Raw genomic sequence first — 23,044 nt, 5'->3', positions numbered from 1 at the left:
AAAAAATACAATATCAGGGTATGAATTAGTCTACCTGAAGTTGGATCATGTAATCTTAATCTTTATGACAAGAGAAATAGGATTCAATCTAACAAAAAGAATATTGCTGAATTGATATGTATCCAGCTGTAATCACTACATGCTTAGGTATAGTAAGTATAGTTATGATGAAATAATTTAGCAGCTATTTTTAGCCTGTTTTTTTCACCTGGTAAATAATTTGTGAAGATAGAACGAGAGAAAAAGATTAGCATAAGTATCACTAAGTAATTGTGTGCATTTTAAAAAAATAGATTTTTGTTACAGTATCACTTCAGTTTCTGATCTGTTTGCTTTTGTTTTACAGTTATCTCAAAATTCCTGGATACAGAGCAACTGCTTTCAGTTTTGGTACAAATTCCAAAGCAGGATACGGTATGTTCTGAAATACACCTTAGTTGATCAGTTTTCTGGCTATAGCATGTAATATATAAATGTGATCTCTATAAATACACATAATGTGATGAGAAAAAGACTGCACCTTAAAAATACATGGAATAATGTTATTGTAGATTTGAGAGTGTATCTTATTTTACAGCAGCAGAAGATTCTCATAGGAGAACATTAAAAAAATTTGGGTTTGCTTCAGTATCACATTCATCTTAATTTATGCAAATTGACTTCCAAAAATGTTTACTTTTTCATCACTCCCCACCTTCATTCTTCATAAGTGTACATCCTATTTGACAGTACTAGGATGAGAGAGGGATTTTCTTCACATCAGCTTAAAAGGAAGAAGTGTATAACAGAAACTTACTCTCTTATTTTTGGAGCGTATTTCCTACTGGAAATGAAATAATTTCTTAGTTTTCATGTAATACGAATCAATAGAAATCAGTCTTTATTGCCTGAAAAATTGTTTTGAAAAAGGTTCTTAAGAAGCACTCTGACTTTGCTAGCTGTGCTTATAATACAGATTAATTTAAATCTGTATTCAGTTACTAAGTCAATCGTGTAAATGTACAAAGCCGAAAATGGGACTTACCTGTTAAAACACAGACATTGTATGAGCTAAGAGCAACATTCTCATGCGGGAGTTATTTCCTGTGAACAACCACCATCTTACAGAAAACAATTACTCACTTGACAGCATAAGCAGTACCAAATGAGGTAGAAGTTTCCCTGGAACTGACTGTTCCCATAAGCAGAGAACCTTTTGTCTCGAGCCCACAGAGGGATACCTGGGCTATGCATGGTATCTGGAAGTCCCTTCTGTGTCCAGTTCTCAATTTGAGCCATGCTTCTTTCTTAACCTTTGAATAAGTAATGTATTGGAGAATTGATTACTATTCAATTTTCTCAGGGTCCTGTCTTGCAGATTTAAGAGAGTTCCCTGCTCTCATCTGTTACCTTAAGTCACACGTCTTACAAGGTGGACCAAAATGAAATGCAGATAAAAGCATTTATGCATAAAAGCATAAGTAGACAATAAAGCTGTAAATGCTTACAAGAACATTGTTTAGTTGAAAGACAGTACTTTTATCTGCTTATATTAAGGCTTCTGCAGGAAGGTATTTTATCCTTTACCCTCTGGACATTGGCAGCCGTGGTTTCAGTCTGTGCGAGGGCCTTATGCCTCGTGTTGCATCCATTAGAGTGCATTCAGGAACTTGATGAACAGAGAAAGCTTCCAATTGGGAAGGGATTTTGGGAGGATTACTGAATATACTTTCAGATTCAAGTTCCTTAGAACCCCTTTCCTCTTCAGTATTTGTAGTGGATTTGCCCTTTGAAGTCTTTTAGGAGCTCGAGATAGATTTAATCTTTTGCCTTGAAAATCACACTGTAACGTTTTTAATCAGGAGATAGTTGTGGTTAATTAAACTAAGGTTTCTCTTCCTTCAGTGTGCCAGGGTGTCTGTTAGACTGGAGGTCAGCTCTGCTCTTAAGTAGTCTGTAAATAAAAATTGCTGAAGTGGTATAAAAGCTTTCTCTCTCATAGGGACTATTAACATGTTTCAAAGAAAGATTTTTTTAAAATCAGACCTTGCCTCATATTTCAATCTGTACATTAACACGTGTAACATAAATATTAAAACAGATAAATACATGTAACTTACTACTGGATCTTGGTTGAGACGGGGCACAACAGTTAACCACAATGAGCTTGAGATAACTGAATCTCAACTTTTTTCTACTAAGCATATTGTAACCATTCCATTATCAGTTACATTTGCCTACTGTACTTGAGTAGGATATTTCCACTAGTGCTTTTGAGGACTCTCTTACGCTTGTCTGCTGACTAACCTGCTTAGATAAATTCCTTGTCTAATGCCAGTTAAAGAAATCAGGTACAGAGTCCAGGACTATAGTAAATGCAGATAAATCTCTTTAACATCATATCCAAAAAGCTGAATGCTTGTTGCCCACAGCTTTCCTTGTAGAGATCTGTAATGCGAATGAAGGATCAGCTGTATGACTAAAACTGTCAGGCTGGATGCCTTTACCCAGGACCATGTACACCAGACTTTTAATTGCAGTGTTTTCCATCTTGACTGGCTCCAGTATAGCAGAGCTTACTATGCATGCAACAGACATGTTCATTCAAGTGCTAACTCAGTTGCTTTTATCAAATGCTAGATTAACCTATTCAGTATGTTCCCCTCCCACTATCCATAAATATTTTCACTGCAAAATGTTCCACCAGTCAACAGATGAGGTGCTCATCTGAAAGTCTACAGTTTCAGTCACTAGAAGTGTGAGTGGTATGTTCAACATAAGTACTCTCTCATTCTAAGGAGGACTGTCAACTGACAATCTTGCTGAGATGCGTTACTTGAAAAATCATGTCATCAGTAAAATCGAGCATGAAATCTGCATATATAAGCAAATTAAAGGTATCTGGACAAAAAAAACCCTCCACAGATTTCCTTAAAGACCCTCTTGTCTCAGTCATGGAAGATCCTCAGAAGTTGGATGAACATCCAACTTACGGTGGAAATGAGGACCGCCTGCTCTGGATTACTTGGTCACCCATCTGAAGAACAAAATTCAGTAGATTCTTGCCTGATGAAGTTCCAGATGTGTAACAGATTGATTCCTTCTCTCACAGGGAGGGGGTACCAGTATTTTTGGTTTAAATTCATTTCCAGGAAATACAAAAGTTAAACTAGGGCTGATCCACTGACCATAGCACTTAAATCTGTAGGACTTAACGTCTCTAGCACAAAACCAAAGTCAACTGCTTCTCTGAATCGTCATGCTTTACATATCAGAGTGACTGCCAACAAATTAATTGCAAATGCAATAAAGGATAGGCTTTCATTGTAGTCATTAATGAATAATAAAGAAGTAACATTATATGGAAGAGTTACAGACTCTGGTTGTATTCATTAATTTTTGCCTTTTGACCCTAAAATGCAGCAGGTACAAAGATCCTACAAGCTATGTAGAGCTTGTATAGAGCTATGTGTATGTAGAAGATCTAAAGAAGTTTTCATGGTTTGGGTTTGGAGAGTGTTCTCAGAGTCAACCGTTATCAGTGCAGACCTGTGAAAATATGGGCTACTGGTGGGAAAACTGTCACAGTAGGCAACATGAAATTTAGATAAACATTTTTATATGCAGTTGCATGTCGAGTTGTTAAAGAGAGTTATAAAGTATTTTAGTAATAAACCAGTTACGGATAACAGTATGAGTTCTGCTAGTTCTGAAGTACTTTTTTAAACAGGCAAACATATAAACACTCCAATATTGGTTAAATTTTCCAACAGGTTAAAACTGCTGAATCAAAAATAACTAATTTAATCTACCTGAAGCATACTCTAGAACTTGTGGAACCTCTAAAAGTAAGCTGTCTCTGTCATTTTTTTTTTTAAATAAAGTACAGACCGTTTTGTCTTTATATAGTGCAGTTTTTTAAATTTCATAGACTGTAGACTAGAATATCTCGTTGGAAGGGGCTGATAAGGATCATCAAGTCCAAAAAAAAATTTTATGTCTTGCAGAACACAGTACTGCCAACATAGTCTGTTAATTCTTAAGTCAATTGAAAATACGTGTTTGAGTCTAATACTCAAGAACTGAATTCCTACCATTACCTGAATAATTGATTTTATAACAAACATTTAACTGCAGCACCCGCTTGTCTTCTGTAAGATGCTTACGCAACCAGTAATAAGCCTCAGTGAATCTAAGAACTTTATCAGTCCTTTAAAAGAGCTACTAAAAGCAGTAACTGCTTATGTCCATTTTTTTCAACAGGCTGCTTTAAGTAGCTGTAACACACCGCTGCTAAAGGCTTATTACAATTCTCTTGAAGATACAAGGTATTTATCATAATACTTTAGCTAGTATGTTAGAAACTCTCATCTTTCTTCAGAATGTCTGTAAGATTAAAGATGTTGCGTCTTTACTTATTCGTAGTTATAGGTATAGCTCAATTCTTTTGTGTAAAAGCTGATTTTAATTGTCAAAAATTCTAATTTTCAAGTAACAAATACAGGGAGAAAAGCAAACCAGAAAGTTATCTGTGATGCTGCAATTGCTGATGAACTGTACTCCATTAGAAGTAACTCTGAAAAGACAAAAGTAGTGGTTTCCTAGAGTCTTCATAATAATGCAAAAATCAACTGTTGTCTGCATATTTGAGAAATAATTTAGAATGATATCTTTGGTCAGACTTGAGTATGATCATCTTCATTTTTGAGGCAAAAATACCCATGAAATTTAGTGTTTGGTTTTAACAGTAGATAATTTGCTTCAGTTATTTGTAATACTCTTATTTGTAATTTTGGGATGATATTGCAAATAAAAATCATAAAGTATAATGTAGCAAATTAATGATACAACTAATATTTCAGATTTGGAACGATACTTGAAAAGATTACAACTGTAATTAATGATGATACAAGATACACAAAAGGATGTCTGAGTATGAGGACCCAGAAATGCTATGCTGTTAAGCCTAACATCAATGAGTTCCTTGACATAGCTCGTAGAACATACACAGAAATTGTTGATGACATAGCAGGTATTTCTAAATCAATATTTTTATTTATTTGGAGTTCAAAGTACATTGCACCTGGCATATAGAAGTCATATAGGCATATTTATTATAAACTTCTCATATGTAAAAAGTATTTATTATTAGTATAAACTGATTGTCATTGATAAGTAACTGAAGTACTTTTGAGATTCTCATTTTGTTGATAAAATCTGTTTTATTTTAATCAAGTTGAAAACTATATTGTGATTCCTATATTTAAAACTCTGTTGCTTATCCTTATCCTCTAAAAGTACAAAAAAGTAAAGTAACATAACAGAAATATTCCAGCTAAAACATTCTGTATAAAACATGTAAATCTTTGGTTTAGCTTCTTGAATTAAAATACCTGTTCTTTATATTTTAAGCAGTCTTGATCTATCTGTGGACTACTTTTTAGCCAAGCTATTAAGAGTTGGAAAATACAAACAAAAATAATTTTAGCATAATATCTGTTACTGTGTTTTAGTAACCTTCCTGTTTGTCATTAAGTCAAAATAGAAGAAAAATACTTACCTTCTGGAATGGATCTCCTTTTTTTTTAGTATAAAATGTTGATTTGTAGCTAAAGGACCATCATCTTAGTTTACTATATAATTGGAAACTTAAAAGAATGTCAGAAACTGCAGCATCTGTCATATGTTGTGAACTTCCTGTTTCTTTCTTGTCTTCCATTCTACATAGTACGCAGTGAAAAGTACAGATGCTGGGTTTTATTTCCTAAACCTTCCAAAATTTGGTACGGTCCTCCACAGTATCCTTGTTGCTAAACTGGAGAGAGATGGGTTTGATGCATGGAGTAAGGAATGAGAGATGGATATGAGATGGATAAGGAATTGGCTGGATGCAAAGAGCTACAGCAAATGGTTCAGTGTCCAAGGGGAAACCAGTAATGAGTGATGTCCCTCAAGGGTCTGTACTAGGACCAATATGTTTAATGTCTTCCACATAGACAGTGGAATTGAGTGCACCCTCAGCAAGTTCACAGACAACACCAAGCTGAGTGCTGGAGTTGATTCACTAGAGGGAGGGGATGCCATGACAGGCTTGAGGAGTGGGCCTGTGTGAACCTCTTGAAGTCCAGCAAGGCCAAGTGCAAGGCCCTGCACCTAGGTCAGGGCAATCCCCAGTATCAATATAGGCTGGGGGATGAATGGATTGAAGAGAAGGTCTTGGGGATACTGGTGAGCAAAAAAATTGAACATGAACTGGCGGTGTGTATTCATAGCCCAGAAAGCAAATCGTGTCTTGACCTATGTGAGAAGAAGTATGGCCAGCAGGTCAAAGGAGAGGATTCTCCCCCTCTATTCTGCTCTGCTGAGACCCCACCTGGAGCACTGCTTCTAGCTCTGGATTCCCCAGCACAAGACAGACATGGACCTGTTAGGGTGGGTCCAGAAGAAGCCACAAAACTGGTCAGAGGGCTGGAGCACCTCTGCTCTAAGGACAGGCTGAGAGAGTTGATGTTGTTCAGCCTGGAGAAGAGAAGGCTCTGGGGAGCCTTTCAGTGTGTAAAGAGGACTCGTAATGAGGGAGAAAGACTTTTTTTTTTTTTTTTTTACCAAGGCCCATATTGACAGGATAAGGGGCAATGGTTTTAAACTGAAAGAGGATAGATTTAGGTTGGACGTAAGGATTAAATGTTTTATGATGAGGGTGATGAGATGCTGGAACAGGTTTCCCAAAGAAGTTGTGGATCATTGCAAGTATTCAGGGTCAGGTAGGACGTGGCTTAGAGCATCCTGATCTAGTAAAAGATGTCCCTGCCTGTGGAAGGGGGGATTGGAGTAGATGATCTTTAAAGGTCCCTTGCAGCCCAAACTATTCTGTGATTCTATATCCAGAATGTCCCAAGTTGCTACTCTACATTGTGAGTGGTTGGAACATGAGGGTGGGCAAGCTTAGAGCAATGAGCAGCAGGGAAACACCAGTGAGTAACTCCATTCTTATCACAGGAGTGCTACTCTGTTACCCGCTTTGCAGTATTGAGAATGATGTCCATGATTTAACAGTACCTATTCTTCTGTCATCTGACAGTTACCCACATATGGTATCTTCTCAGCTAGGAACAAAATGGACTTAAGAAGGGGCAGATTAGAAATGTAGAGTGTTACCCTCAGTCTGGGGAAAGAAGATGGCTTAGAATCATGAACTGGTTAAAAACTGAGTTCCTAGCCTACAGTTCATGTTCTGTCTGCTGACACTGAGTGCTTGTGCAAACTTTCCATAGTTAGGCCCACCTGGGAGTTGGTCGAATCCATGAACTGTCTTTAAAGAACACATGAATTTGTCTGATTCCCCACTGGAATTTTTTCCCAATAGCTTTATGCAGCCAGATTTGTTACATTAATACGTTATTTAAATAACTCTGTGGACACCCACCTCTAAGGCCTTGTCATGTTTCCTCTTAGATGACACATTCAGTGCCTATAAATCCATTAACAGTAGGCATCCTTGTACCAGCACAAAAGAGCATGTATGTGTATCCACTTGAATATATGTAATTTGGATCAAATCTTTAATTGTGGTACGTAGGTATGATAACACAGCTCGCAGAAAAGTACAGCCTACCAATGAAAACAAGTTTCAGCTCTGCCCGTGGATTTTTTATCCAGATGAATGCTGATTGTGCAACATTACCCAATGGCCAACTTCCTTCAGAATTTACAAAGGTATCTGTGCTAGATGTTTTTTCATAATATGTTTGTATACTTAATGTCTATAAAATGTGTAATACATTAAGAGTACATATTATACAGTAATTTAAGCAACAATTAAAATCATTTCAGTGACGATACCTAGCAGTAAATGAAGGTACAATTGGTATGTTTTTATAACTGCCTTATTTCTACTTACACTTAATATAGTCAGAAATGTGCAATTACATACAATTATGTTGTGTGTAAGTACGAAGTTGTATATCTTGCTGGTAACTACGTTCTCTTATATGGATTTTCAGAAAAAATGTTATGGGAGGAATGAAATGAGGCGTTGTTTTTTCCACTTTGTTTGAACTGTATTGTTCCCAGTTAGCTTTTTAAGAAACTATTTTTGTTTCTGATAATACAGCAAGTTCTTATTGTTGATTTGAATTCCCTGTAGATCACTAAAATGAAAAACACATATAGCTTCACTTCAGCAGACTTAATAAAAATGAATGAGAGATGTCAGGAGTCTCTGAGAGAAATATATCACATGACCTACTTGTAAGACCATTTAAAAGTATTTCATATTTCCTAACTACATTTATTTTGTCCAAGTAACAGCTCGTTACATGTCTTCTTAAAGCTATCTTTCTGTTAAATTATGACTACTTAGAGAAATAGTCCCGAGTGACACTGATCCCAGAGACAAAATGTGTATTGTATTAAATGTGATTACAAATACACAGGCATTTATTAATAAGGGTGGCCACCATATTTATTAGATGTTTGTGGGTGAATTATCTACACAAAATGACACAATGCATTAGTTCTGTAATGCCGTATCATTACTTTCCATCAGTTCCTTGCCTATACAGTAGAACTGTCTATTTCTGTATTTTGTCTTTGCTGCATGTCATGTTGCTCTGCTCTCTATTTCAGAAGACTTACTAAGTGTAACGTTGCATCTCAGTTTTATGGGAGTTCTTTCTAGAAACCATGTGGGGTTTTTATTAACATGAAGGCCTGAGGGAATTAGTCACATTTGACTTGTTAATAAAATGTACTTGATTCCATAGCTATGTTTTTAGTTAATTCTCTATGTGAAGCTTTCTTACGAGCTGTTGGTATTCGAGCTCTGTGTCTTGCATCTGATAGCAGAATTTGATCTGAGATGATGGTATAAGAATTTAATTTGCTTTAAAGAAATGTATACATTTGCTTGCATCTGGCAGAGATGGTTGCATTTTAGGACTAAACTCATAATGTATGCATTATGAACATTATTCCTTTATTTCTGTAAGTGGTATGAAATGACAGTATGTACTGTGCAGCAACTAAATCAGTGTCTTATTTCAGAGTAGTGTGTAAGCTACTGAACGAGATCTATGAACACATCCATTGCCTGTACAAGCTGTCTGACATCGTGTCAATGCTGGATATGCTGCTTTCATTTGCCCATGCCTGCACTCTTTCTGATTATGGTAAGTTTCTTCCTTGATTCTGTCATGGGCCAAGTAACGACCCTCTTGTTGGAGAATATCCAGGCTGTTTTTTCTACTTTTCCAATTGCTAAGCCCATGTGATTTATTTTTCTGGGTCTTGGTAGGCTTTAGATGGGTGTGTCTGCTCTATCATTGCCCATTTTATGCTGATGTTCCTTCTGCTTCCATTTATTGAAATTACATTCTGACATTCAGCTGCCGTAAGCCTTCATAGCCAGCCTTTTCAAGATAGCCAGCCTTTTCAAGATAGCCAGCCTTTTCAAGATAGCCAGTTTAAGCATATTCTGTTTAAAAGCATGAAGTCTGTGAGCGTTCTCAGTTTACACTTCTGTTCTGAAAGGGCATAAAATAATACAAGCAGATCAACATTCATTATATACTGTAAAACAAAATATGTGGCTACGTTTATTTATCTGCTTCAATTTCTGTTGCACTTTTAGACATTTTTGGAAGTAGAGTGTTCAGAGGAGTCCAGAATCATGTGCTTACCTACATATTGTTCATCCCAGGCTTCCTTAGCCCAGTTCTGCAATGTATAAATAAGCACGTTGTCTTCAATTAATGTTGATGTGAGATACTTATCTACAGTACAGTACAGTGTAGATACTAAATCAGATCTGGAAGCCATCTCGGGAGGTACATTAGCTCATCATTACTGATGCTGCAATGTAATTTCCAGTTCGTGAGCAGGATCAGTTCACTTTGCAGTATGTCCTGTGAATCTTCATGTACTGATGGTTCCAGTCATAGCATGTGAATTGAAATGTAACTGAACGGTAGCTGGTGAGCTTGAGGCATCACAACCTTTAACCACCAAATGAATCGGAGCACAAGTTTTCTTCAGCAGTAAGAGAGAGACCAAAGCCACATAGCTTCTCCTGTAAATCTACACCTATAGTTTGCACAGCCAGGCATGCATGTGTGTCCACCAAAAGAAATGAACTGTTGTTTGTAGCTTTCAGTCCTCGTTGCCACTTGATTCTCTCATCAAAATCATTAAATGACTAAAACCTACACCAGGTAATTAAGAGTTCCCCTATGTTTAAACCTGAAAAACTCTTTTGGCATTTCTTGCTTGAAGGCTGCTCCATTTAAACAGACCACCACATTTAACAGTGCTTCTCTGTTAGCCTGGGGTACTGCCATGGAGGTAGACAAAGAGGAGGCATATGGAGTAGGTCCAGAAAGAAACTGTATTCTGACAGAAATACATACAAATAGTCACAGTATTGAATGGATCTGTCCAGGCATAGTATACACCCAAATAATCAATACGATGAAATGTAACAAAAATAGAAGGAATCCTACTTCCTTGTTTCCCGTGCTTATATAATAAGGTACATATTTAGTAGTAACAGGGTTCATGACCCCTGTACTTTATATACTCATATCAGTATAAAAATAAATTAATAAAAATATATTAACTGTGAAACTGGCTTGCAGGTTTTCTGTTATAATTACTTTTCAAGTTTCGGTCTTAGTATTTTATTACTGGAGTACAACCCTACTTATTACAGAACACAAGCACAGAATGTTAATTTGGAAATTGTTAGTTATGCGATTCTTTTTGTAGTAATAAATCATGAAGACTTGCATATAATCAGAATCTGTGCCTGAAAGTGGCTGGTAATTCTTCCCAAATGCTGAATATTAGTCTGACTCACTACATGAAAGTAAATATCAGGGAGTCAGGACCACAGAGTTTGATTTCTGCTCTGCAAGAATTACTTAACTTCAGAATGCACTAGTTTAGTAATGTAAAGGTTTCCATACTAACTCTGCAATATTTTATAACCTTCTCATTTAGTGCGTCCAGAATTTACAGACACTTTAGCGATCAAGCAGGGATGGCATCCCATTCTTGAAAAGATAGCTGTGGAAAAACCTGTGTCTAACAACACGTATCTGACAGAGGGTAACAATTTTGTCATCATCACAGGACCAAATATGAGTGGAAAGTCAACATATCTAAAACAGATAGCTCTCTGTCAAATTATGGCACAGATTGGTGAGTAAGAGCGTACCATATTAGTAATCTTCTGCAACACATTTAGCGTTTTCTAGTTAAAAATGTTGATGAGGTTGAATGGTTTGGCTTCTAGAATAACGTTCTGTCTAAATAGTAACAGGCAATTTTTGGTCCATTTGCTCCTACCAGCTCTCTCGTGTTGCTGACAGAGGGCACTGCAAGGTTTTGGGTCTGCCACTGGATACTTACGGCGCCCTGTCTGTGTGTCTGGAAGCCTCCCCAGTCTGTCTTTAGGAGAAGTACAGTTGTATGCTTTAATTCTCTAGAGCACCTTATGCTAGATTGGTAGCGAGTGTCCTTGAAGTATGCCCACTGGGCTATGTATGTGTTAGTCATCCAAAAGGAACAGATGAACTTGAGCATACCTCAGTTATGTAGAGAAACATGCTTGCAGCCATGTAGATTAATAGATAAATAACTACTTAAAAGTAGTAATAAATACTTCAAGGTTCTGTCACTAAAATTATAAAACAAATGTTTGTAAAGTCTAACTGAGACTCATCCCTATACTCAGGAATTCCTCATGATTTTTACCTTGAAGATAAATTAAGTCTGGCAGCACAGGAAAAAGACCTCAGAAGGCTGACCCTAACTCTACTAGAATGAAACTGCTTAGCAGTGGAGAATAAAATTTGTCCACCATGCATTTGTTGGTCCAGTCCCCAACAACTGCAAGTTCTTCAGGAATTACCCTCAAAAACATGAGTTTAATATGAATAAAGGAGACTGTAACATCTTTTGGCAGGTTTCCTGTTCTTTTCTATTCAATAAAACTAATACGCCTCAAACTCAGATAAAGGCAATATAATCTTGTTTTGGGGAAACTAAGATTCCTTGGGATTTGTAATTTAGTGGCTACAGAAATGTAAATTAGTCCTAGTGTTTATTTACACTTTTGCATCCCTTCAGAGTGACACACAGCTTCAGGCATATGATTTCTTAAGGTTTTACTGGTAAGCTTCTTTAATTATGGTATCTACATAATAATTTTTTCTTATAAAGTAATGGTAGAATGTAATCTTGTGAAACTTTATAGAATAAGATGCATTCTCTACAGTGCATAAAGACCAAGTGTAAAAGTGATTTTTTTTCTTTTTTTCCCCCCTGCTGACATAGTCAGGCAAATTGCCATTTGTCACAGTGATATGAGAAAACTCATATTTTACTTGTTCTGCAGGTTCTTATGTCCCAGCAGAGTATTGTTCTTTTCGAATTGCAGAGCAAATTTTTACCAGAATAGGTATGGATGATGATATAGAAACAAATGCATCAACATTCATGAAGGAAATGAAAGAGGTATTAAACGTAGCTAATCCATGGTCCAAGGCCTATTTTTACTGCTAAGCAAATAGAAATTCCATAGTATATTTCCACTGAAAGAGCGTACTTCAGAAAGCAGTCAAAAATTCAGTTTTCATCTGTTACCTTGATGCTAAACACAGAAAGCCAGGCATATTTTAAATAAAAAGATATCTCAATACGAGTGAAAACCAGTGCTCTGTTGAACAGTAGTATCAACATTTTGTTACTTCTTAGACCTTAAATGATTATTTGTAGGAGCCTAAGCCATGTCAATTGCCTCTCCCAAACTCTTACGATTTTGAGAGAAAGGGATATATGTTCAATGGGAAAGAGAAAGAGTGCTGTAGTGTGATTTTTTTGCCTGATTAGAGATGACAGTTGTTTGAAAGCTGTGAAAAGGTAAAATTTGTGGATGTGACAAAGATTTTTAATGTATGCATTGTTTCATCTTAATAACACAAAGTAGTCCTATTAGTAGCAGTATTCCTATTTGGGTTTTTAAAAAATGTATTTATAGGACTGATAACACATATTAAATATTTTCCTAGATAACATACATCATACAAAATGCTAATGACAAATCACTCATCATAATTGATGAACTGGGTAGAGGTACCAGTGCTGAAGAAGGTATTGGCATTTGTTACGCTGCTTGTGAATATCTGTTGAATTTAAAGGTAATTCTGTTTTGAATAACAAAAAAATTTAAACCTCATAATTAGTTTGTCGTACAGTATTTTATATAATTTAACTTCAGTTTTATAGATATTTCTTGTCTAAATATGGTATTTTTTCGTAACTAGTGAATAGTAAAAATCACAATGATAGAGAAAAAAATGCTGCCTAACCTGCGCTTCTGTTCACTGGTGGTTGTGGTTTAACCCCAGTGGGCAGCTGAACACCACCCAGCTGCTCACTCATTTCCCCCACAGTGGGATGGGGGAGAGAATTAGAAAGGTAAAAGTGTAAAAATGTGTGGGCTGAGATAAAGCCAGTTTAATAGGTAAAGCAAAGCTGCCCACACAAGCAAAGCAAAAGGAGGAGTTCATTCACTCCTTCCCATCAGCAGGCGAGTGTTCAGCCATTCCCATGAAAGCAGGGCTCCATCACGCAAAGTGATTCCTTGGGAAGACAAACACTGTCCTTCTGAGCGTCTCTTCTTTCTCCTTCTCCGCAGCTCTTACTGCTGCGGGTGTGGTGTGGGATGTCCCTGGGGTCGGCTGTCCAGGCTGCGCCCCCCCAGCCCCCTCGCTGGCAGGGCAGGGCGAGGAGCAGCACAGGCCTTGGCGCTGTGCAAGCAGTAAGGGAACACCCCTGTGTTACCAGCACTGATTTGGTGACAAATCCAGAACCTAGCACCTCACAAGCTACTATGAAGAAAATTAAGACTATCCCAGCCAGTCTCTTTCCAACTTGCTTGCAACTTGCTTTCCAACTTGCTCGTGTTTCTGTCTGGAAAGAGAATAACCCGGTCTCTTTAGTTTTGCATAGCACAGCTCTGTATGCCTGAATGCTGAAGGTGAATGTCTTTACCTGGCTGTTCCCTTCCCAAAGTACAGTGGTGGTGTCACACAACTTAGGAATTGCTCACAGAGGTTAGAGGCTTGTTTAGAAGAGTGGAAGATGGTTTTAGATGGGTTGGAAGTTTCACCTCTGTTGTTAGTTATGTGATCAGCCTCAAGTTGTTGTCAGCTTTTTGAGGTAAGTGTTTAGGTGATCAGTTTCTCATCAGAGTTTATTCAGAGTACTTCTGTGGTTTGGTTTGAAAAGTTAGATATTTTCTGAAGCCTGTACTTTTGGCAAAACAGTCCTTCGGAGTATTAATGCAACCATTGGACAGTCATTCAAATTAACCCTAGTCAAATTTTGTAAGCATCATGGATTTCCTGTTACTTCTGATATTCTTTTCCTTCTGTTGATAAAGGAGTGGGAGAGTCCCCAGTTGGGAGAAATATCCTTGCCGATGGTAGAACTTACCCCTTAATGATTTTGATTTGCTTTAGTAATTTAAATACAGCTTTTCCATGTTTTGGAGAAAAACTTGGACATCTGTGAGATCACTTTTAATTTTCTTATTTATTGTCATTTATTCCAGGTTCATTTCCAAAATAAATTTTCTTTCTTGTTTCCTTATTTAGGCATTTACATTGTTTGCTACACATTTCCTGGAATTGTGTCATATAGATGCTTTGTATCCCAATGTGGAAAATCACCATTTTGAAGTGCAACATGTGAGAAGCAGTGCTGGAAATAAGGAGAAAATTGCTTACACTTACACACTCTCTAGAGGATATACAGAGGAAAAGAACTATGGTAATGGATTCCACTATGACTTTAACTTAGTAATTATTTCAGTTATTAGGCATCTAACTATATTTTTCTGATGACAGATTTCTGGTGAGTTTGTATCTCTCTCATAGAGTAACAACTGCAGATCTGTAACATGTTCCAACCTCTTGAGTGTTTTAAGTAACCATGCAGTGGGATAGTAGTTTGGGGTAGTATGAAGAACTTATATGAAATTTCATAGTAAAAAAGATTTTAGTAATGCCAGTAGCTACTTGATTCACCTCTGTTTGAAGGAGATGAGCCATTCTGAGCACACAGTTCTTGAGCTGATTTAATCTCCCCTTATGGAAGTGAGTGAAAGTTTGGAGAGACTTAAAACTGTGAATGCTGAGGTTTGTGTTATGTAAACTCTTACGTGCCTGCCATAAGTAAGGATGTATCAGTTACATGGCGGCTTGGTCCTTTTTGATTAGCAAAATGAATCAAGCTTCTTTAAAAAAGGACAGGAATTTTTCTGTGTATCAGACTAAGGCTGCTTTGAGAGGTTCCACTAACAAATCGGTGTTCTCCAGAAATTGGGTTTACTTATCTTCTAACTTCAGAATAAATCACACTGAAGACTGTACAGATTGATTGATTATGGGTCAATAAAGACATGCGTGAGTGACAGTAAGGTATAGCTGCATGTTTTAAAGAGTTACTGAAATCCATGTTTCCAAATACTGGATTCTGAAGTTGGATCCTTGAGTTAGGTGACATCTAATCAATAGGAAATTAGCTACACGTGACATTTGCAAGCTAGTGGTAACTGAGGACTCCAGTTATTCCAGTCAAGCTTCAATTAACTGGATTTAAGATGTGTCTTTATCAGAATTTCAGAATAAGTTTCTTTACCTTTGGCAGCACAAGCTCAATTTCACTTGCTACAACACCATTAACTCAGAAAAACCGTATGTGTAGAGAGTGTTCTCGAAGGAGACCTTTCGTAACTTGGTGTCTTGGCTTTACTTTACTTGAGCAGAGCTAGATTCTAAGAAAGAGTTCAAGGGTGTTTCTTTAACCCTTTTTCATTTTTAACCCTACAGTATTAAAGCACATGATGAAGCACAGAATCTCCTCAGGACAGCCAGGGCCACAGGCAAAGGAAGAAGTAAAAAAAAAAATGTTAGGGCAGAAAAAAATATTTTACATCTCTTTCTTGCCCTAAATGTCTGACAGCTTGGCTACTGGCAGCAAAGTGGAAGTTGGAACATGACATCCATACCCACTGGGTGTCAGAATTTAATGGAGAGCATATTTAGCACAACCTCGGTATTTTCTGGCCTGCCAAATTAAAAAACTAAACAGAGAAGGCTGTTAACACCACTGTGCCATTTTTTTCATCTACCCTCTAATGTGTCTCATCCTGACCAGTTACAGTATTAGCACCAGCAGTAACTCCATATGGAAGTGTATCTTAGATGTAGCATTGCAACAAAGTAGACATTTTATTTTGTAACTCTCAAAACCATGTTGTTTATTATTAAAAGAAAAAAGAAAAAAAGGCACAAAGAGAAAATCTATATCAAAGTTATTTTAATATATATCAAAGTTATTTTAATAAAAATTAAAACTTCACCCTTTAAAAAAAAATAGGCTAAGTTAATTCTGGCAAACACAGTGTGACAGGCAGGGAAAAAAAATTACATCAGAAATCCTGATTTGTGTTTTATATGTTTAGGATTAAAAGCTGCAGAAGTTTCCTCCCTACCATCATCTGTAATTTTGGATGCAAAGGAAATCACAAATCGTATTACAAAACAAATTTTGGTATGTAGTAGAAAATTATACTGTTGTAATTCACAGTTTTCATAAAACTCATATTTTCAGTTTCTGAAAAGATACAGGATAAGCACTGCCTATGGTTTTATGAAAATAGATTTAATTAAAATTGGCATTTCTGGAACCATTTATAAAAGATTGTACTGAAAGTCAGAGTTAGGTGACAACACGAAGCATTTCTTAGGGTTAAGGAGTATTGGATGTAATGCTGGTGTACAAACCAAGAATCAGGAGATCAGAAATAGGCTAGAAAATAGCTAATGCTAGTATTTTAGTACTAGAACATAATTGATTTAATATTTTAATGCATGTGTATGTTTTCAAGAGCAGCACAGACAGAAGAGTACTCCTGAGATGATGAAACAGAGAGCTGTATACCATTTAGCCATGAGATTGGTTCAGACTGCCAGAAATTCTCGATTGGATCCTGACAGTTTACGTATATATTTGAAAGGCTTGAAGAAAAAGTATGAAGCCAGTTGTCCTGCACCTGGTCAAAATGATGAGCAACAGTGATGTGTAACATAGGCTGTTGCTCAAATTTTTGTGACCGAAAGACTATTCTATTTTTTTTCTTAGTATTAGAAAACACTGATTTTTGATGCTTTAAAATTCTTAATCTAAATTATACTCACTACTGAAAGACCACATCCTTCATGGTTTTTCACCCCAAACCATACCTGAAATAAAAGCATTTACTTTGTCTAAGGAACACAGTTCTTTCTGATAATGAACTATATGTCTCATTAGAGACAAAAAAGTTGTGTAATGTTTAGTATTTTCTGTGTGATGTATCAGTATTCCAGCTCTTACATCTGGTACTGAAGATCTTGATTAACAAAAAGCAGTCCTTGAAGCAGATGGTCCTCCCACCTGCCTTGCGTAGGCAAGCTGTTCTCGCACTCTGGAGCGTGCATCCCTGAGTCCTGCTGTTCCCTGCTCAGGGAGCGCTCTGCCTCTCTCAGTCATTACATTTAATCCAGCACAATGTAGGCAGTCCGGGACTGCTGCTTCTCCAGAACTGGGCAGACAAAGCTTTTTTTGTAACACAGTAACAGCAAATTACTGTAGTGTTGACACTGTTGGTCAGTTTTTGTTTAGAAAGTGAGTAACAGGAAATCAATAAAATTTAATATCCTCCTTCCTTGATTATTTTTTTTAAGTACAACTTAACTGAGTGGCTACAGCCATGTAGTCCAGCTTGAAGGAATTCTTTCCTCACTTTTTACTAATCAACTTTGACCAAGAGTTCTTATATATTTATTTTATATGTAAAAATTTTTATGTGTGTATAATTTATTATGCATATATCTTAAAATGGGTAATGCACAACAGTGCAATATCTATAACAACAGATAGATTTTTATATATAGTTATATATTTCCTTTTAATGTATCTACCTTTGTAAACATACCACTGCAACAGAATAACATTTGTAGTGGGTGCACTGTGGTTTTTTACTTAAGGTTTTTATTGATTTAAGCTATTATCCACAATTCCCCTCTCTTCAGGCCTTAAATGCTGCCAGTTATATCACTCGTATCCATCAGTAAAATACCATATTTTTTGTCTACCCCAGTGAGGATCATGGCAGAAAAAAGTATTTTGCATTCAGGTTTCTTAAGAGGAGCCGGGCAGCAAGGGATGCACATTTTGGGCAGTGCCCGGACAGGCTGTGTGTCTCCCTCTTGGGCTCAGCCACCACAGCACCCAGCAGGACTTTGCTAGGGGCTTGTGCCAGGGAGTCTGGAGTAGTTCGACCCCGTCAGAACTGTTCCCCTCCTTTGCACACCTTATTTCAGAGACTTTGGATTGCTTCCAGTCAGTCTGTCAGGACTGTATGTGCAAATGCTCTACATACTGCTCTCCTGAAACAGATTTTAAATATGGAGGCTTTTTTTTTTCTTTTAAGGACAGCTGGATGCCAAGGAGCAGGACCAGAACACAAAAAGATAATACAGGTACTTTCAGACTCATTTTTGCATCACCTGTAAACAGTCCTCAGTAGACAAATTGTCTTGAATTTTAGGGTCTTTGCTAGCACTGTCCAGAACTCTATGGAGAAAGTAAAAAGAAAAAAAAAAAAAACCACCACAAAAAAACACAAACAAAAAACCTCCGAGGGCTGTACAGTGAGCTTCACTGCCAATCTGAGAATGCTGATTGAAGCCAAGGGGGTCTCAGGAAGTTTACAGTGGGGGAATTGCAGGGAAGCAGAAAGCTCAGGGGGCGACAGAAAGCTTGTCTTTTCCTGTCCCCTCTCCACAACTTGATGAGTAGCCAGGCAGATTGCTGGTTTTTTAATGGCCCTTCTCTTGCTCCTGCAGTTCCTCACTCAAGGTGCCAGTCTCGGTGACAAATACAAAGAGCGAGCTTTTAAACTAAGCCTGGTCAACAGCTGACAGTAGAAGTTAAAAGGTGTGCAACGTTGTCAGATAAAGCCCTGAAACTTCAACAGACCATTCACCTCTCTGACAAGATTCCTATTTTGCATAGTCTGTAAACGTTTTGTCCTAGAAAAGTATGCAGTGCATTTGCTATCTGCACTAACTTCAGCTTTTCAATGCAGACTTTCCCCAGAACCAAGGCTGCTATCACCTCCTGTCGATGAGACAGGGCTGCCTGACAGAAGAAATGTTATTTGGAGTGTGAATTGAGAATCCCAAGCCAACACAGAAAGACATACACTCACTTTCTAAGGTCTTTATTTCTTCCTCCACAAAATTTCTGGCAGGAACAGGCCTGCAAAAGGATGAAACAATTGATAAGCAGAAAAAGCAAAAATCTCCTAAACCAAAAAGACACTAGAATTCACTGTCACCCCCTTGGGTCTGGAAGACCAAGGCTAAATTTACTTCTGAAATTTGCTTTCCACTTGGCTACACATTTTCAAGCTGTATTTCAGTCAGCAGAGATGGCCACCCAAGACTTGACCTTCACAGTTTTAATACTAAGAGAACTATGTATTGATCTGTAATCATTAAAAAAAACCCACCTTACTGAATAGACAATACTGCCTTAGGCTACAATACTGGCAATTAATCTGATACATAGTAAGGCCTACTGTAACCATAACCAGTTTTTGAACCAACTTTGGTCACAGTAACAGAAGTGCCTTTAGTCTAGCACTTCAGAAAGAAAGGCTTGATCTTGCAGCAAACAGTCCAAAGTCCAGTTTGGTTGGAGAGTCTGTCATAACCACAGCACTCAAATGAGCAGTTGAGCTTCTTCTCTTAAGGGTTTGTCATTAAATAATCCTTGTGATTCTGCAGGAAAAGAACATCTCAAATGGGAGACTGGTGTAACTTTATACCCCGTTTACTAACACCTCAAAGGACCGAGAACCACCAGCCTGAAAGTGGTCTGTTCCTGTTCCCAACAACTTTCATATCCCCCATCACAGCTTCACCACCATCCTGAAAAGCACCCTGCTCCTAGCAACTCTGAAATCCTTATCACAGTTCCACTGCAATGACAAACTTTGAATCTACTTTCTCCTACCAAAACTTTGTCCTTTGAATTATCACAAATCTGACGTATCTCACATTGCCATGCCCTGTTTTCCTGAGCCTTGCCAGCATCTCTGATTCCAAATTCCAGGTCAAGAGAGGCATCTTTCACTATCCTGAAGTATGTATCTAAACCCATTCCACTGCATCCCATCCAGAATTTTGAAAGGCAAAACAAACCCACAGTATAACCTCAAACTGAGCAAATCTTTCAGAATCACTAGAAAGCCATCCAGGTCTGTGTGAGCTGGCATAGGCAGGACGCAGGAACAACCTCAAAACCATGGATGAAATGCAAAGAGTAAATTTATTTTCATTGCCTCGTGACCAGGGGATCCCCGGAGCAGCACCTGGGCAGAGGTACACAAGCGGGGACACAGGCACTGCAGAGCTGGGTCCTTGCTAGAGGATCCCTGGTCCTGCTGGGGCTGCCTGCATGCCATGGAGTCACGCAGGTGTAGTTCACCACTGTGCTTTGACCTTTCCCACAGCAGGGCAGGGATCTCAAGCGTGGTCAGTAGAGTGCCTCTGGGTCTGTCAAGGGATATGTTCTCTAGACACAAATGTTCTACTTGTCAAACACACAAGACTAAACAATTAGTAGGATGTATGTGGTCTTCTGCATGCTAGCTGCAAGTCACTTGGGCATGTTTACAATCCTCCTCCCCAGTCTTCTGTTTTTTCCCTTGCCTCGTTGTCAAGAATTTCATTAATTTTTTTCTGTAGCAACATTTTACCCATCTTTGCTTCCAAGCACAACTTAATCTTGCACGTTTTATTTAGTCAAACCAGTTCTTAGCACCAGAATAGGAGCTCTACTCAGTTCCGTATTTTACAATATGCTTCCCATTCCTCTGTTCAGCTCCTCATCTGTTTCTCACTCCATCCCTCTGCTTTGCTATCCCTCTTGTCCTCTCTTCCATTCCCTGTCCCTATGTCCAGCTCTTCATGCTTTGCTTTCACACCCAGTGCCTGCTGTCCCCTGTTAGGCAATCCATTCCTTCCTTTCTCTGCCCATCTCTCTGTACACCTCTCTGTCCCACTCAGTTTGTCTCTCCAGTTCCCTTACCCCCTGCCCGGCTCTCCATCCATCTTTTTTGACCTGTATCTGTCTGTCCACCTCTACATCCCTCTTTTCCTCTTTTCCACTCCCTGTCCCTCTGTCTGGTCTTCCATTCATCTTTCTGGCCCTCCATCACTTTCTTTCTGTACCTGTGTCCCTGTGCATCTGTCTGGCTATACATTCTTATCTTTTTCTAGCCCTTCATCCATCTCTGTGTTTGTCTAGCTCTGCATCACTTTTTCTCTTCACATTCCTCTGCCAAGCTTCCTGGACCTCTGTCCCCCTAGGCAGGACTGCCACCCAGTTCATCTTGAATTGTGATTGTGATGCTGTCACTGAGCCACATATCTCTCTTAATACAAACTGGTATCATTAGCCCCATTCTGCTCCTCTTCCACCTGTGCACAGCACTCGCCTGCATCTACCTCTGCTTTCTGAAATGTTGTTGTGTCATAGGTCTTTCTAGCAAGGTCTGACGTGGGCCATCTGCGTGCGGTCACTTAGGAATGGTGGCCGAAACCCAGCCTGTGTCAGCAACCGTAGAGTGTTTCTGGTGTGTGTGTTCTGCTCTGCTGCACTTCCAGCGTAGGCCGTAGCACAGCACTGGCCTCCACCTTTTCAGGTAAATAGTTATGCTGACTGCTCACTCCTCACTGGACGTGACTTTTCTGTTCAGAATATTGGCAGTAACCTCCCCCTGTGCCCCAGCATTCAGCTGTGAGCTCGGATCCAGTGGCTGGGTTTGATGCAGTGCAGCCATGGTGCACAGAGACAGGCTGTTGTGGGGAGGTGAGAGCTGTGGAAGTTTATTGCAGGGCTCTAGGGGTAGCGCAGAAGTGCAGACAGGCGCGATCAGAGGGGTTTTCTTTTTTCTGCTCAGATAGCAGAACTGAATCCTCTCCATGAAGGAAAGAGCAGAGGAGAGGCTGGAAGTTACTCGGTGAGTTGTCACTTAAGAGCAGCAGCAGGAGCTGAAGAACCCATCCAACTGAGGAATGATACTGCAGTAATGGCTCTGAAGGTGTCAGGGGAAGGGAGAGGGTGCTGGCATTTGGAGGGCCGTGGCAGTCACTCCCGAGTGGTGGTTATGTGCATTAATTTAAAAGTTGCCTTATTCTTTGCACTCTACCACTTTGCCGTAGTTCCTGCAGTCTCTGCACTCAGTAAAAAGTGCCTGAGGACAGTGTGCAGGGTAAGGGGACTCTGTCAGTTTAACCCAGTGTTATCTGCCTTTATAATTTTTTTTCTCTTTTTATTTACCTATTAAATTGTTATTCTGACTTAGTGTCTCCCACTAGTTTGTTTTCAAACAAATTTCAAACTTTGTTTTCAAACAAACAGATCTTCTCACATCTTTCAGTCATGTTGTTTGTGTGTCCGTGCACCGTCAGCCTGCGTGTGTGTTCGGGTTGGAGCTATCCTGCGTGGGGGTGTAGCAATGGTAGGGTCGGGGTAATGTAGCGGTACGGTGGTGCAGTACCAGGCTGATCTGTTACCGCACATCTGCTTAGTTTTGGCAGGGACCATAGGGGCCATCTCGTGACCAGTCGCTGTTGGCAGCTGTTGTGCAGAGTTGGTCCCACTGTGTTTGCTTTTTCTCAGGTGTCAAAGTGGCGCCCTGAGCCCTTTGGGAATGGCTGGTTTCACGGGGGTCGAGCGGGTTTGGCTCTTGGATGTGCCTGAGCTGTAGGTGGAACTTATTTGGTATTTGTGAAAGGAGAGAAGACGTTTCGGAGCTGCGAAGCTATTGGGTCAGCGCCCAGGTGACTCGATTTAGATTTTTTGCAGGCGCAAAGAGACGAACCGGGTGTCCCAGGGGGGCGGCGGGGGCGAGCGGCGGGGGCGAGCGGCGGGGACGAGC

The 23,044-nt window shown here is 38.9% G+C and overlaps 2 protein-coding genes across 2 annotated transcripts in view; both read left to right on the top strand.

Annotated features, from left to right (window-relative positions):
* MSH4 (mutS homolog 4) overlaps positions 1-17,908 on the top strand; it is a 31,723-nt gene extending 13,815 nt beyond the window's left edge. The window contains exons 9-21 of the mRNA XM_026853823.1: positions 347-414; positions 3,753-3,827; positions 4,243-4,307; positions 4,842-5,011; positions 7,559-7,695; positions 8,126-8,229; positions 9,025-9,149; positions 10,978-11,178; positions 12,377-12,495; positions 13,050-13,178; positions 14,640-14,814; positions 16,511-16,599; positions 16,942-17,908. Coding sequence (XP_026709624.1) covers positions 347-414; positions 3,753-3,827; positions 4,243-4,307; positions 4,842-5,011; positions 7,559-7,695; positions 8,126-8,229; positions 9,025-9,149; positions 10,978-11,178; positions 12,377-12,495; positions 13,050-13,178; positions 14,640-14,814; positions 16,511-16,599; positions 16,942-17,127 — 1,643 coding nt within the window. The 3' untranslated portion in view covers positions 17,128-17,908. The remainder of the gene's footprint in view (positions 1-346; positions 415-3,752; positions 3,828-4,242; positions 4,308-4,841; positions 5,012-7,558; positions 7,696-8,125; positions 8,230-9,024; positions 9,150-10,977; positions 11,179-12,376; positions 12,496-13,049; positions 13,179-14,639; positions 14,815-16,510; positions 16,600-16,941) is intronic.
* Positions 17,909-22,085: 4,177 nt separating this feature from the next.
* The window catches only part of NAA20 (N(alpha)-acetyltransferase 20, NatB catalytic subunit), a 6,136-nt gene continuing 5,177 nt past the window's right edge, over positions 22,086-23,044 (top strand). Inside the window, exons 1-2 of the mRNA XM_026853822.1 lie at positions 22,086-22,123; positions 22,786-22,869. Of these exons, the coding sequence (XP_026709623.1) occupies positions 22,086-22,123; positions 22,786-22,869 (122 nt within the window). The remainder of the gene's footprint in view (positions 22,124-22,785; positions 22,870-23,044) is intronic.

The sequence above is a fragment of the Athene cunicularia genome, assembly GCF_003259725.1.
Source record: "Athene cunicularia isolate RWA chromosome 8 unlocalized genomic scaffold, athCun1 chr8_part1, whole genome shotgun sequence".
Classification (NCBI taxonomy): domain Eukaryota; kingdom Metazoa; phylum Chordata; class Aves; order Strigiformes; family Strigidae; genus Athene; species Athene cunicularia.
The sequence above is the reverse complement of the archived record's forward strand: the minus strand, read 5'-3'. Positions and strand labels throughout refer to the sequence as shown.